This window comes from Solanum lycopersicum, chromosome 5 (assembly GCF_036512215.1).
Source record: "Solanum lycopersicum chromosome 5, SLM_r2.1".
Classification (NCBI taxonomy): Eukaryota; Viridiplantae; Streptophyta; class Magnoliopsida; order Solanales; family Solanaceae; genus Solanum; species Solanum lycopersicum.
The window spans coordinates 66,480,761-66,496,855 of NC_090804.1; the positions used below are offsets into that span (position 1 = coordinate 66,480,761).

Genomic DNA, 16,095 nt, shown 5'->3' on the forward strand with positions numbered 1-16,095 from the left:
ATTTTTGTATACCCTAAGCATTATACATAAATATGTTCTTTAAACTCAATTTTAGTTGATATTTACTTTTTCAATTTTAGACATATATAAGTAGGTACTTGAATTTGTATAGAAATTAAATACGTAAATATATGTATCCTATTTGGTACATACAAATCAATTCAAGTATAATTCACGCAAATTGTTAAGTAGGGCGCGTGATAAAAAGTATTTCTTTCTTAAACTCCGTAATTCGTTAGACTAAGACTGTTCAAAATCGAAAAGCCGAACCGATAAAAAAGTTATTGGTTTATAGTATTGGATTATTGGTTTAGTGGTTTTGATAACGGTTATGATTTTTTTTGTTATCGAGTTATTGGTTCTTAACGGTTTAAAATTTTTTATTAACGGATTAACCGATAACCCGATAGTAAATTAAATTTATATTTATACCATTTTGTATATATAGTCCTCGACTTAGAGTTTAATTTTCTACTTTTATTTTTTGTTGTCTCAAACACTTGATTATTACGATGTAAAAGTGTTTGCTTTTGAGCAAGATGTAACTTGTGAACTCAAGGACATGGTTTATTTGGTTTGTCACATTGTTTCTAAGTGATTTTCAATATTTTTTTCTTTTGGGTCAAATCTTAACGGTTAAACCGATAACCGAACCGATAACGATCAAAACCCGATATTTAGCATCACTATAAACCGATAACCAATAAGCCAACTCGATAAACTTTAAAACCGAACCGAACCGAACCGGCCGATACTGCCACGTCACCATTGTTATCCACTTGAGTTATCTCCCTCATTTTCCTCCATTTATCTCACTTTCAAAAATATCTATTTTTCTTCTCTTCCATGTTTTGAAACTATTTGAAAATGTATTTCTCATCTGTTTTATCTCCTTCAAATTGCTCATTAGTGAAGAGATCACACCAAAATCAACTCGAGAAATTATCTTTTACGCCATTGAAGAATCTTCGGTTCTGTGGACTGAGAAATGAGATTTTAGCGTTTGAGTTTTTGAAGCTTAATCGATGTGAGACTCAGAGAGTGTGTAATTTTCGAAGGAGTAAAATAGTAGTATCAGCTTCAGTGGCTGAAAATGGCAGCGCTCCGACGTCGTTTGATTATGATTTAGTCATAATTGGTGCTGGTGTTGGTGGTCATGGTGCTGCATTACATGCTGTGGAGAAGGTACGAGTTTGTTCGATTTTGATTTGATATGAAATTTGATTGAAATAAAAGAAATTAATTTTTTAATCTTTATGGTTATAAATAAAAAATAAGTAGAATATATATCAAAATTCACTTTTGTTGTGTTTTTAAACGTATCACGTGAAAAGTTAGAGGAAAGAGATTTTTTAAAAATAAGTTGTAACTTTGATGGTCCATTTTCTTTTTATAAAAAAATAAATTTTACTCCGTCTCATTTTATTGTGGCGTTTATCAAATTTTGAGATTTAAATAAGTTTATGTTTGACCATAAGTTTTTTATTGATTTTTTAACATTTTGAATTATCAATTATTGTGACTTACATTTGCATAGTTTATAAATATATAAATTTCATATAAAAAAGAATTGAAATTTCATGCACAAATTTTTGGTCATACATTGATGCTAGAAAAACGAAAACTGTCACATGAATTGGGAGTTTGGGACAGAGGGATTGGATACTAGGAGCATTGCAACTCTGCTTTGTGCAATTTTTAAAAATCTTCTTTTTTAAAAAAAAATTCAAAAGATGGTTTAATTTGGTTTTGATTCAACTCCAAAAGTTAGTTAATATGAAAATGCAAAGTTGAGACAGAGGGAGTATGAATTTTGAACATTTTCGTAGGGCAAAAGCGATTCATGAGTGGAAATGAAGTCATAGGAAGTGGCGGCAATGTGGCCCCTAACATCGCGAATAAGAGGAAAGAGAAGTCATAACAAGGTTTCTGTAGGTGAACCTGCGTTATGGACATTGTTGAAGCATGCTAAGCATAACGACTAGCAAATTTGCTTAACTGCTGAGGAGTGGCAGGGTTAGGGTGCTTTGGACCCTTTCATGCATCTCCCTCCTATCTTTGGTGCGTGATCACGTGCATGCTTGGTGATGAATGAACCATGCCAAGGAAAACTAACATTGATAAGCTGCCTCTCGCGTCCTGTTTAGACATTGAGTGTGCAAGTTCTTGCCATCTTATTTTGTGTTCTCTAGACTTTTCTCACATTTGTATAACTTTGTTCTTTGGGGATCACACCAATCTAACTGGCATTAGGATTTCTTTCGACTAGTACTATGCGTCTCTTATTCTCATTAAAACGTGTTTTTTGACAGGCTAAAGGACTGTTTTTAGGCCTTCTCAAATTGATTGCACCAACATAATCCTAGCAACAATGACTAAATGTTCACTTATTTGCATCAGGGGGTGGAGGGAATAGCAATGATACTAATCGGTAGAAGAAAGAGAAAAATTCTGTGGACTCTAATCCACACGGCACTTTTGTAGTTAGTTTCGACAGCCTCATGTCTTTGTCACTTTACTAGCAGAAATAACATTATTGACCATTGTGCATGTTGTATATACTTAGTTACTTGTTAGTTCTATCGTAGTTGTGATGACTGGAAATTTATACTATCCTTTCAGGGTCTTAAAACAGCTATCATTGAAGGAGATGTAATTGGCGGAACTTGTGTAAACAGAGGCTGTGTTCCTTCTAAAGCACTTCTTGCAGTTAGCGGTAGGATGCGGGAACTTAAGAATGAGCATCACTTGAAAGCTTTGGGTATACAGGTGATTCCATTTATTATGCTAAATGTCTCTGCATGACTAGGGATGTATCTGAAGCAACAAACAGTTAAATAGTCGACCTCATTTATATTAGGACTCTGGAGCAAAAATTAATATTTCCGTGCATTACATAATATGGTGTTTCAATACTCACATTGTTAGCAGAAGAAAATATTATAGTGGGCGAAAAGATTGATAGAGAAGTGCCAGATCCAGTTTTAAATTTGAAAATGTAAATGATATGACTTCTTGAAAGTTGTATGGAGTTCTATTAGTAGTGCAATGATTTCAAACATTTTGATATGTCCCAAAATGTGAAAAGTGTGGATTAGATAGGAACCAGGGGAACATACAGAGTTGGTTACTTATGGTACTATGACATCCTGTATGTCATTTGTCTATCGTCTTGGAGAACTTGGTATGCCCTTTAAAGAACAAATCTGGAAATTGGCAAATATCGTTTGTTGTCCATACAATTTCCAATCAACTTTCTTTAGTTTGCTTCTTGGTTTCCTTTTTATAAAGAAAATGGACTTTGATCCTTGAATAATCCAAATCACTTCTAGACGTCCTCATAAATGTGGCCGAGTCTGCTGATTGATCAATCTCTTCCATGTGAATGACAGGTTTCTGGTGCTGGCTATGACAGGCAAGCAGTTGCTGATCATGCTAATAATCTTGCCTCGAAAATTCGTAATAACTTGACAAACTCTCTAAAGGCACTTGGTGTGGACATTTTGACAGGAGTGGGTACTATAACGGTAAGTCAATCTGTGCTTGAAACGAATATCATTAAGAACTTATTCTACTTTTAATCTTAACCTACATGCTGATGGAATACTTCAGGGTCCTCAAAGAGTGAAGTATGGAAAAGTTGGTTTTTCTGGCAGTGAAGTTACCGCTAGGGATATAATTATCGCTACCGGTTCTGTCCCTTTTGTTCCTAGAGGCATTGAAGTTGATGGTAAATTTTCTTTATTCTTTCCATTCCTGCTACATTATTGTCAAGATTCCTTGAAAATTACGTGTGGTCTGGTATTGCAGGCTTTGTTCTGTGGCATAATACATAAACATACACTCAAAATTGGCCTCAGCTAGTAAGTTAGCACTCCAACTTTGAGAGTGCACATCTAGACAATCAACTGACAATTAAATGCTCCAAATTGTCCTCACTGTGTCTCGTGAACACGCGACGCTGACGTGACACATTAAATATTGGAGGTGCCTAGATGATCGTTTTGTAAGTTGGATTGCTCAATTGACATAGTAGAGATGAGTTGAGGTGTCTAGATGTGCATACTCAAAGTTTCAAAGTTGGAGTGTTTACTTAAGCTGAGACCAAGTTTGAGTGTGTGCTTATGGATTATGCCGCCTTCTTTTAAGATGTGGTACCTTTTGGAAGGTGAATCCTCACCATTAGTCATACAACTCATATTCATTTTCAGGGAAGACTGTGATTACCAGCGATCATGCTCTCAAACTGGAGTTTGTACCTGAATGGATAGCTATAGTAGGAAGTGGTTATATTGGACTTGAATTTAGTGATGTGTATACCGCACTTGGTAGTGAGGTAGTTTCGCCTCTTTAAATCTCTAATTCATTTTCTTAAGACCGCTGTTCCTTCTTTCCGCCTTTGAAATGCTGTTTCTAGGCAAAATTGGCCAAATCAACCTCTAGCTAAAACTTGATGACTCTTTTCGAAAAAGTTTGACCATTTTTGCAAGTAATTCTGTTTCAATTGTGAAAAGTGAAATCTAATTTTTTTTTATGTACTTAATATTCTGCTATTCAATTTGTTTCAGAATGTCATCAACCTTTGAAACCGAAACTTGCCATTCGAAAAGGAACCAGAACCAAAATGTGCCATTTCAAATATATAGGTGTTTTCTTTCCTTTGTGATGTGATCATTTGCTTGGTATCATACAAGATGTTGTGGTGACTGTTCTCTTTCTAGTTACCATGTACCTGCGTCTTGTTTCCTTCTCTGTGAAACATTACATTTCTAAATTCTGACCGGTCTTATTTTCAATCCTTTGAAGTTTATGTTACTTGTTGTCTACACTGCCATCCTAAAATCTTGCATATTGAAGGTTTTGCTGATTCCAATCTTAGTATATCCTAGATTCGAAGCTTAGCTTTTGACCTTTACCTAAGTTATACTTCGTCTCTGCTTGATAAGAGAACAAGCCTTGCTTTCCTTTTTCAAGCACGAAAACGATAAAGTCTCAGATCAAACTAGTCGAGGTCAGCTATATCAATCGTTACTATCCATTTTGCTCCATTTGAACCTGTTTCATATGTATAGAAAGGATTCATCATCAATTAACTAGTTAACGCTAGTTGTATCAACCTACAACAACATCTTTTATCCAGACTTGGGACAGGCAAAATGTGCAAAACTCACACAAGCGGTGGAGTTTAAATTAAACTACAATAACAACAATACCCAGTGTAATCCCACAAATGAGGTCTGGGGAGGGTGGGGTGTATGCAGCGCTTACTCCTAGAGAGATTGTTTTGGATAGACCCTTGGGCTCAAGTAAAGCATAATAAAGTCACGTATGAAGAGGGAGATACAACAAAGAAGAAATTATGTTGAACATAATGGATAGGTGAACAGTAGCAACAGTAGCTGTTTAGCCTTTCATTTTGGTTTGTTTGAAATGTTCTTTGAGCTTAATCTTCTCCTAGAGGTACCTCAACGATTTTGAATTCTCTTTAAAAAATCAGATAACTAACAATCATTTTTAGTCACAGGTTACCTTTATTGAAGCTCTAGATCAACTTATGCCTGGATTTGATCCAGAGATTAGTAAGTTAGCTCAAAGGATTCTCGTAAATCCAAGGAAAATTGATTATCACACTGGAGTGTTTGCAACGAAGGTATTGATCACTCTTGTTTATGTTACTTCAACCACAAGTTCCCAAATATCTTAACTATCTTCTCTAATAATTCGTTCAGATCACCCCCGCAAAGGATGGGAGACCAGTTGTTATTGAGCTAACTGACGCCAAGACTAAAGAAGTAAAGGACACTTTGGAGGTAAAACAATATTATTACGCTTCTTTCGTTTTTGTTTTTTATTAGAACTTGTACATGCATTTCACAAAATTTTGTCTGGAGCTCATTGCTTTAGAGTCATTCTCTTTAACAATCAAAATTAGGTTATGTGTATTTGAATATTTAGTAGAATTAAGACAAGTTGTGTTCTATATATTCTTCTTGTTTTTTTGAATTTATAGACCGTATTCTGCATGTTTTAATAACAATTATGTTTAATTTCTATTGCACTGCAACATATACTTCGGTTTACTTCGTTCCCTGAGTGTTTATGAAATATCTCACAATGTGTATGAAAAAAAGCCAAATGGAGAATAGTACAAATATATATGTTTAGTCCAAGACTACTAATTATGAATGACAAATATATGGACAAAGAATTTTGATTTTTTTTTACGATAAAGTGAAATATCAATTATTTAGTGTTGTCGAATCACTAGGAAAAATATGTCTTAGAGCCTTGATGATGACATTGAAGCGTACATGAGAGGCAAAGCGTTCAACACGTTATGGCCTCGCTTCAAGGCTTAACCGCGCTTTGACAACACCAGATGAGGAAAAGTTGAACTTCTATATGGACTTGGGCAATCATCCCCTCATAAGCTACCTTTTGAGGTTGAGTTAGCTCAAATCCATTTTTTTACGATTAGACTTCATAAATCCTAAAAAACGTGAAATGGAATTGTGATCATTTTATTAATTTGCAGGTTTGTGAAAAAATATCAAGTGAGTGACCTCTCTTTGCTTTTTTTAGGTTGATGCAGCTCTAATTGCAACTGGTAGAGCTCCCTTTACGAATGGTCTAGGCCTGGAGAATGTATGTCTTCGCATAAATACATATACAATAGTCTACATCGATATGAAGATTTTGTTCATTTTAATGGTCAACTTTTGCAGATCAATGTGTTGACACAACGAGGTTTTATTCCTGTTGATGAGCGTATGCGAGTTGTTGATGCTGATGGAAATTTGGTTAGCTGGAACTACTCTATTGTCGACGTGGCTTTAAATGTTGTTCTAACAATGCTTTTACCACTAGGTACCTCACCTTTATTGCATTGGTGATGCGAATGGTAAAATGATGCTTGCCCATGCAGCCAGTGCTCAGGGAATATCTGGTGCGTATTGAATTATGTTGCGAATATTTTCTATACAGTCAACCGTTTTCCTTTAAAATCGATATCATGTTACAACTCAGTATGACCTTTTCTTATGAAATAGTTGTCGAACAAGTCTCTGGACGAGACCACGTGCTTAACCATTTGAGCATTCCAGCTGCTTGTTTTACTCATCCTGAAATCAGCATGGTTGGGTTGACGGAGGTGAAACTTCTTTAAAACGTTACGAATATATTCTCTGCAGTCAACCGTTTTCCTTTAAAATCGCTATCATATTACTCACAAATCATTCTTTCCATGTTTGATGAGATTAACTAGGTGGAAAACTGCTTTTACTTAGTTTTTTCTTAAACTGGCTTCTGCATTTTGCAGCCGCAAGCTCGAGAGAAAGCTGAAAAAGAGGGGTTTGAGATAAGCATTGCAAAAACAAGCTTTAAGGCAAACACAAAGGCACTGGCGGAAAATGAAGGGGAAGGGCTTGCGAAGGTTCTACTCATCTATTACCTCTTGAATGGCGTTTTCATTTCATCGCAAACCATAATGGTTGAGATTCATGTGTTCTTCGAATGTTGAGTTCCTATAGCTAGATATTTGGTTATATGTTTCGTCACTTATCTGAAACATTCAAAATTGTGTCTTGGATTGATATATCCTAACCTGTTTACTGCTTCTTTGATATATATAGTTAATATACAGACCGGACAATGGGGAAATTCTTGGAGTTCATATCTTTGGTATGCATGCTGCTGACCTTATTCATGAAGCGTCCAACGCCATAGCATTGGGAACATCCGTGCAGGTTATCCATTATGCGATACTATATTATCTCAAGATTATCTTATTAGTTCTCCCTTTGGGACTTGGGAGCTTCAGTTTTGACCTCCTTCAATCTCTCCATGCAGGATATAAAGTTCGCAGTGCACGCACATCCAACATTGTCTGAAGTCCTTGATGAACTGTTCAAATCTGCTAAGGTAAGCCTTTTTGTGACGTTATAGGATAGACTAGGCGAAAAAGTATATCACTTTAATAGTAAACTTGTTAATTTTACAATATTTTCTCTGACTAGCTAAAGGAATTGAAAAAAATTCAACCAGGTAACTAGTCACGTCCATCGGCCACTTGGTGAATCAGTTGTTGTCTGAAATTCTGAAGCCTAATGAGTTTGAGGGAGCTACTGCACCACCGGTCTCGCTATAGGATCATCTTCAACAAAGCATTGAGATGTAACGAGGATAGATTTGGATGACTTGCTGCATGTAACTTAAGTTGCAAATCAGGTTTTCATGAGAAATTGATATACTGATTCCAGGGTATTTTACTGAGGCCTTGGAGTGTCAGTGTGAAGCGAAAATCGACATTCTTAAGTAGTGCTCGCGGAGGCCTCATTCAAATGTTGTAAGAAGATGTATGTTCTTTTGTAATTGCAGAATAGAGGAGGCACATGGGCTCTGCCTCTATTTGGTTTATGCTTTGTATTGATAGTTCATGTGTAATTTGTTAGTGCTGAGTGCAATAAAACGTAGGAAAAACAAGTTTCACAGTCCCAAGTCAAAGTGATTGAAAATTAATGAATTACAAAGATATGATGCAACTCCATCTACTTAGAGTATGTTAAAGATAGATGATACAATCCTGGGATACACAAAGTAGCGGAATACAAAATAATAATTGAATATAAAAAAACTAGAGATTATAGTTAGGTTCCAAGTTAGAGTCAGGGTCAAGTCCCAATTTAAAAGTCGGGGTCATCGAGTCATGGGTCGGATATTAGAGCCGGTATCAGGGTCGAGGTCGGAGCCAGGTCCAAAGTTGGATGTCGAGATCAAATCCCAGTCAAGTGTTGGGGTCGGGGTTAGGGTATGTTCTAGATCGAATGTCAAATTTCGAGTCGAGTCGGGGTCAGGTCTAGGGTCAATCATGTCTAGGTTTTGATGTCGAGGTTAGGTCCCAGTTCTGAGTTGGGAGTTGGGGTGAGGTCTTGGGTTGGGTGTCGGGGTGGAACCCAGACTATTCGTCGAGGTCGTTTCCTTATTTAGGTGTCGTGGTCAACATTGAATCTTGAGTCGAGAGTCGGGGTCCTTTTCTAGATCGAATATTAGGGTTGGATCTCGAATTTGTCGTTGGGTTCGCTTCCCTATTCGGGTGTCGGGTTCAAATCTTGGATCAGTTATCAGAAGTGGTTTCCAGGTAAGAAACTATTTTCCGAAAAAGTATTTTCTACTCTATAGCGTGATAAATGAAAGATACTTTCTAGAAAATATTTTTTATTTACCGACCAAATACTAGAAAATAATTTCTATTCACCAACCAAACATGATAATTTAGCTTGTCTGGATTGACTTTTCATTCTTTACTTATAAGCCAAAAGTCATAAGTTAGTATTTTCTAACTTGCGGATTATTTTTAGCATTTTAGCTTAAAACTAAGGGCCCGTTTGGATGGGCTTAGTAAAAGCAGCTTTAAAAAAGTACTTTTGAAAGTGCTGAAACTTATTTTTAAAATAAGCAGTTATGCGTTTGGATAAAAGTGCTGAAATTGTTATGCCAAACGTGAAAAGGAAAAAACAGAAGAAAGAGATGTTAGGGTTATATGGGTAATTTGGAAATTGTATAAAAATATTAACGGAAAAAGCATAAAAATATGGTCAACTTAAAACAGCTTATAAGCTAAAAAAAAAAAAGTACCTCTACTCCAGCTTTTAACTTTTGGCTTAAAATAATTTTTTTTTTAACTTAAAATAAGCTATTTTGAGTATTGCCAAACAGTTAAATAAGTCAAAAATCAACTTTTAAGTCAGTTTGACCAGCTTTTAAGCTGAGCCAAACAGGCTCTAAGTGCTTATAAGCACTCTTTACACTTATCCAGATACTCGGGTTTTAGCTTAGAAACACTCAAAATAAGCCAATCCAAAACTACATGGATATAACATAATTAATTGTAAATATTTTGATTTTCTAAATTGACAAATAATTTAGTACAATTATTTATAGTAACGTGGACAACTAAAATTAAATTGTTAGACTAGGTGTAATTGTGTTTTTCCCATTCCATGTCAAATAAGAATCTATATCATATTTGTAAGATCACATATATTCTACAAAAAAGACCTTTGCTAATTTAGGAAAATAGTTTATTTTGGTAAGTTTTTCTTACATTTTCCCATTCCATTTACATTTTCATGTCTTAGACGTAACATCCAACCTATAATCATACTCACCACACTTTCATTCGTTCGTTCAATCAAATATAATGGTAACAAATACTGGAGATAGTGTTGATCCAGAATTGGGAGTTGTAGCAGCAGGGGAGAATGCATTCGAAGACGAATATGTTCCCCCGTGGCACAAACAAATTACGTTGAAACAGCCTTTTACTAGGCAGGAGAATATCGTTATACAGACGTGTGTGTCGTTGCTTCTTCTGGCATTGCTTTTAGTAGTGGTACAGCAAGTTATATGTTGGGAATGGGTCCATACATAGCATCTCAGGCTGATGCAGGAAATTTACCAATTAATACGAAGAATCTTGCTATCACTTGGATGCTTCCTTATCTTCTTGTTGTTAGTTTATTCTCAATTGTTGCATCAAGAAAGATGATGATAATGAAGTACAAGTTGACGTATCCAAGTGGAACCGCAACTGCATACTTGATCAACTGTTTCCATACTCCTAAAGGAGCAGAGCTAGCAAAGAAACAAGTTGGTTCGTTGTTCAACTCGTTTGGGTTCAGCTTTATATTTGGGGCTGTTCAGTGGATATTTGCACGTGCTGAAGGCTGCGCATTTGCTAGCTTGCATTCATTTGGTTCCCAAGCATATACCAAAAGGTTATACTATGTTGGAGTTGATATGCTTTGCCCTTACATGGTCAACATATCATTGCTAACTGGTGCTATAGTCTCGTGGGCATTCATGTGGCCAATGATTGAAGCTAAGAAAGGCGACTGGTACTCTGCTAACTTATCTGCAACGAGTCTTCATGGTATACAAGGATACAGGGTATTTATCGCAATTGCCATGATGTTTGGTGATGGTCTATTCCATTTTGCCTACATGTTGGTGGTCACAATCTCAAGTTTCACAAAGAGGAAGAGTAGTACTCAGCAAGATTGTTCAGAAGAAGACGATGAAGATGAAAATATACGAAACAAATACTTCTTGAAGGATCAGATTCCCAACTGGGCAGCTGCTGAGGGATATGCTGGAATTGCAGTTGTATCGATCATTGTAGTACCCATGATCTTCCACTCGCTCAAATGGTATCACGTTTTGGTTGCCTATTTGATTGCTCCTATTTTGGCTTTCTGCAATTCTTATGGAGCCGGCCTAACTGATTGGTCCCTCGCCTCAAATCACGGAAAGATTGCAATCCTTTACTTTTAGTTATTGGGTCAGTTTGGAGAATGGTGGAGTGATTGCTGGACTTGCTTCATGTGGTTTGATGATGAGCATACTAGGCACAGCTTCTGACTTAATGGGAGATTTCAAGACTGGTTACTTAACCCTTACATCCCCGCGTTCCATGTTCTTTAGCCAACTCATTGGAACTGCCATGGGTTGTATCATAACCCCTCTAGTCTTCTGGATTTTCAACTCTGCCTATCGGTTAGGTGATCCAGAAGGTTCATACCCTGCACCATACGCTCTCATGTATCGTGGAATCGCTCTACTTGGTGTTGAAGGTTTTGGAAGTCTACCCAAACATTGCCTCAATCTAGCTATTTGCTTCTTTGTCGCTGCTATTCTCATCAACCTAGTGACTCGACTGTTGAAGAAATTTGAGAGATTCATTCCGACTCCAATGTGCATGGCCATACCATTTTACCTTGGAGGCTACGTTGCCATTGACATGTGTGTAGGGTCCTTGATCCTATTCGGTTGGCAAATGTATAACAAGCAGAAGGCTAAAGATTTTGGACCTGCAGTGGCTTCTGGTCTAATATGTGGTGACTCATTGTGGGGAATTCCAGAATCTATTCTTGCTCTAGCTGGTGTCAAAGCTCCATTTAGTAACGTTAAAACAATTTCTGTTTCTATATACCCTTGTCGTTTTCAAATCTATAGACGTATTTTGCGTGTTCTAATAGCAATGTTGTTTCATTTCTATTGCACATCCAATGAAGTTGAACCTTTAATCTTCGTTGTACTTTTGTTCTGTGTGTGTCTGTGAATATATCACAACGCGAGTGAAAATAAGGCGCAAATGGAGTCGAATACAAATACACCTGATCAGATAGCAGTACTAATAAAAGGTGCAAAGAACTTATGATAGCTTCGAGTCTGCAGATATTCACACTGTAAACAAGGTACATTTCTCCTTCCTTCAATGCCATTTGCCTCCAATGGTATATAAAGATTAATATATACGAGTTCTGTCGAATTCAATAATATTGGATGTTACTAAAAACTTCACTAAATTTAGATATTAAAGCATTTCAACGATCATTCATTTATTAAGAACTAGTTTGAACTAACAACAGAGAATTCAAACAGGGTTGAAAGAAATATTGAAAGAGCATTAATTAGAAGACAGCATAGAAAATTCTATCTAGTGATATGCGCGATAAAATAATCCAACTCCATTCGAGAAGCACCCCCTTTCTCAGTAGACTTCCTCACGGCTTCTCCCAACTCTTTTGCTCTTTTCCTAACCTCGTCGCCTTCTTCTGATGCCATTAACTTCCTCACGACATTATCAATGGTGGATGCAGTGACCATCTCATCGCGTTTCTTATCCCATTCCGTTATAACCAGGCCAATTTTCAGCATTTCTGTTAACAAAAAACCATTTTTTGGGTGGTCAGAGTGTGTAGGCCAAGCAATAATTGGGACTCCCATAGTGATGGTCTCTACACAAGAAGTCCAATCACACGCACTTAAGAACCCGCCAATGGATGAATGAGCCAAGATTTCTGTTTGTGGTGCCCAATCTCTAACTAGTAACCCGACCCCGTTTAGTCTTTCCTCAAACCCTGCATGAAACTCAAATTCTCTATTGAGGTTTGCCCCGAGATAGATATCAGTATTATCAGGATCCTTCAACAACCATATGAACTTCTGTTTGCTAAGCTCTAAACCCATCGCGAGCTCCTTAATTTGTTCATCAGAAAATGAAGTCAACATATCATAAGATACGTAAAGAACAGAGTTTGGAGGTTGTTTATCCAACCAATCCAAACAGGGGAATCCATTTTTTTCATTCTTAATAGGCCGGAGAACTGGTCCTATCGCCCATTGCTTCTTGTCTTGTCCGATTCCAAGCAAGTCGATAAAAGTATTACTACCTTCCATTACTTTGCTTGTATTATGAATATCACCCGCGGAGCTCTTCCCTATATATTGAACTTGAAAAGATCCTATTCGCATGATCTCTTCGCAATACCATCCTTCAGAGGATGGTAGCTTTTGAAGTAGTTGTTGTTCAATAGGGATAGGCAATCCAACATGAGGAAATAAGTGATCGCAATACATACCAAAGGCCGAAATCACAGGGCTAAAGATGTATGACTCTGCATTATCGAAAGATGCAATATCCTGAACATTATAACACATTAGACAATCATGTATCATGATAATTCGTCTTGATTTAGACGAAATATCACGTAAGAAGGAAGTAATGGATTCGCGGAGATGCATGGTAACATTCCAGAATAAATGGAAGTGTTTAGGTACTTCACTAGGGATTTCAGGGTCGAGTGGAGTAGGAATCATTTCGAGGTCATGAAAATGAATAGTGGCTAAATCGCAAGGATTTAACATCGTGGCACGAGCCTTAGTGTCGTGATTGTAACTAGGTAGGCTAAGATAATGAACAGAGAGACCATAAGAAGAGATTAAGCAAGCAAATTGGAGAAAAGGATCAAGATGACTTTGTGTTTGAAATGGAACCATAACTACAACAACTTCATCACCTAATTTTTTCTTCAAATTTGGAATATTTTGAGTGTTTTCCATTGGATTTTCAGTGAGAGTGAACAAAGAATTAGGAGGCACTGGCTAACGTTTATAGAGATGAGAAGCTAGTGTGGGCGTAGTGAACCTTGTTCGTCAAAAAATTATATTTTCGTTTTTCAAAAATGAAACGACTTTAAAATTCTAATAATTTTGTATTCCCCAACTTTTCTTTTACCTACTATGCGTCTACTCATTCATTGCACATGGGTCTTTTCCCACGCTTCCCAAAGTAAGTACTTCCTCCGTTTAATAGAGAATGATCTAGTATGACTCAATACGAATTTTAAGAAAATAAGAAAAGACTTTTGATCATGTGATCTTAAATTAAAGTTATCTCAAATGTACAAAATTACCTTTTTAGTATCGTGACCTTAAACATGTCATTTTGAAAGTTATTACCAAAAATAGAAAGAGGTCATTTTTTAAAAAAAAAACTAAAAAGGAAAGAAAGTCGTTTTTTTTAAATGGAGGGAGTAAATAAAGGGCAAACGACATAAGTCACAACTTTTAAGGCAAAATTAATATTTGTCCCTTATAAATTTATAATTACAGAAATCCCTCAAACAGATACAATAGTATAAGCGCTGACATTAATCTGATGCGCGAGATAGATCAACCGTTAAGTAAAATACATTACATTTTATACATGATACACTAATCTATAATGCGCAAGATACATTAATTTGATATGAGAAAAATAAGAAATTTGTAAAATTTATAAAATTAATAAGAGATGATGATAATAAAAAAATTTAAATTTGAGATTTCTCTAATTTTTTCTTAAATAAATGTTGTAGAATTAGTTTCACTATCATGTTGTTGGTATTTTTTGTCTTCGTTTGGTCATTGTGATGAAATCGTAATTACATAGAAAAGAAAAGTAAAATTTTTATTTAAATAAATTATTATATATTTAAAATATATATAAATATAAAATTTGCATAAATAATCTCATTTTTTTAATATAATTTTGTTTATAATAGACATTGAAATTAAATGTGATGAAAGTTTGGACTATTCTCATAATAGGCTGACAATATTATGACACCATGTTGACATTGGGAAATGCATTCAAAACTCCTAGGCGGCATCTTATATTTAAAAGATGTAAAGGTGATCATAAATATCTGAAAATCGAAAAATCGAATCGAATCAAATTTAATTAATTTTTTAGTTTTTTGATTTGGTATTAATATTATATTTTTGGAAGTTCGATTTAGGATTAAGTGTAAGGGTCTCAAAATTTTAATATATCAAAAAACGAAAATTTTATTTTAAAAAAGTTATTTTTTTCTTATGTATACATACGACATAATCTTAACACAAAAATTAAAATTCAATCAACAATTAAATCATTAATGAATAAATTAAAGTAACACCAATGTTTTAATAGTTAACTTGAAATATTAATTTTCATGATAAACTCAAACATATTTCTACCAATGTACATTATGTAAAGAAATCATCTTCATACTTGTTTTTCTCGATAAATTGTTGGAGACACGCTGTTCTTGATAAAGACAAATATTCCACGGTAATACACATTTTTCCTTAACATAGTTTTAAATTTCTAACTATCTTATATTTTATTTTTTCATTTCACACCAAAAAATTGATATAAATGTTGAACTAAATTGAACCGAAATAGAAAAATCGAATCGAAAGAGAAAAAATCATACCGAATAACCAATATATGAATCGAATTAATTTTTAAATATACGGTACATACTTTCCTAAAATCGAAAAATAAAATCAAAATTTGATAAAACCAAACGTCAAAATCATAATTAGTATTATTATTATAGATTGCAAATATATTATAGAGGTAAAATCAAGAAAATGATTCTAAAGAATAAAAAAAATATCAATTATTTTGATATTTCTTTCGTATACAAACTTTTAATCACTAATTTCATAATTTATGTTTTATTATCTTTTATAACATTAAGTATTTTTGTGATAGTTTAAATTATCATAAGAAGTAAAAATCTATGTAAGCTTAATATTTTAAAAAAATATCTTAATAGTACGTTGATTCCAAGAGAGGAGCTAAGCATCTCTTGTAATATATATATATTTTTTTGATATAATGCACCAGTACCCCTTAATTTATGTTCGAAATCTCAGAGATACACTTATATTCTATTAAGGTTCTATTACCCTCTCAATTTATTTTATTAATAATTTTCTATC

At 35.0% G+C, this 16,095-nt stretch overlaps 2 protein-coding genes and 1 pseudogene across 7 annotated transcripts; 2 read left to right on the top strand and 1 right to left on the bottom strand.

Annotated features, from left to right (window-relative positions):
• The first annotated feature begins 814 nt into the window (after positions 1-814).
• Positions 815-8,496, top strand: LOC101246429 (dihydrolipoyl dehydrogenase 1, chloroplastic). Of its 6 annotated transcripts, none has more exons than XM_069298414.1 (17): positions 837-1,185; positions 1,830-2,061; positions 2,313-2,483; positions 2,623-2,769; positions 3,393-3,527; positions 3,613-3,730; positions 4,212-4,336; positions 5,525-5,650; positions 5,730-5,810; positions 6,583-6,645; positions 6,726-6,800; positions 6,868-6,946; positions 7,050-7,150; positions 7,319-7,432; positions 7,632-7,745; positions 7,849-7,920; positions 8,044-8,496. In XM_069298414.1, the coding sequence occupies exons 4-17, from the start codon at positions 2,722-2,724 to the stop codon at positions 8,089-8,091; spliced, it is 1,299 nt and encodes a 432-aa protein (XP_069154515.1). In that variant the 5' UTR covers positions 837-1,185; positions 1,830-2,061; positions 2,313-2,483; positions 2,623-2,721; the 3' UTR covers positions 8,092-8,496. The 6 variants fall into 6 exon arrangements, with proteins under 6 accessions (XP_010321427.1, XP_004239903.1, XP_069154515.1 ...); XM_026031253.2 differs by having other exon boundaries at positions 849-1,185; positions 2,401-2,483; XM_019213844.3 differs by lacking the exon at positions 2,313-2,483 and having other exon boundaries at positions 840-1,185.
• A 1,468-nt stretch (positions 8,497-9,964) lies between these two features.
• Positions 9,965-13,924, top strand: LOC101249461 (probable metal-nicotianamine transporter YSL7; annotated as a pseudogene).
• On the bottom strand, positions 12,366-14,020 carry LOC101249176 (zeatin O-xylosyltransferase-like). The gene has a single exon (XM_069298415.1). It carries the CDS (start codon positions 13,900-13,902, stop codon positions 12,493-12,495), a length of 1,410 nt encoding a protein of 469 aa, XP_069154516.1. The 5' UTR covers positions 13,903-14,020; the 3' UTR covers positions 12,366-12,492.
• Positions 14,021-16,095: the final 2,075 nt, after the last annotated feature.

Coding starts and splice junctions, on each gene's coding strand:
- LOC101246429 (XM_004239855.5), top strand. CDS start 868: ATGTATTTCTCATCTGTTTTATCTCCTTCAAATTGCTCATTAGTGAAG. Junction 1,186..2,622: donor CATTACATGCTGTGGAGAAG/GTACGAGTTTGT, acceptor CTATCCTTTCAG/GGTCTTAAAACAGCTATCAT. Junction 3,731..4,211: donor TAGAGGCATTGAAGTTGATG/GTAAATTTTCTT, acceptor ATTCATTTTCAG/GGAAGACTGTGATTACCAGC.
- LOC101249176 (XM_069298415.1), bottom strand. CDS start 13,902: ATGGAAAACACTCAAAATATTCCAAATTTGAAGAAAAAATTAGGTGAT.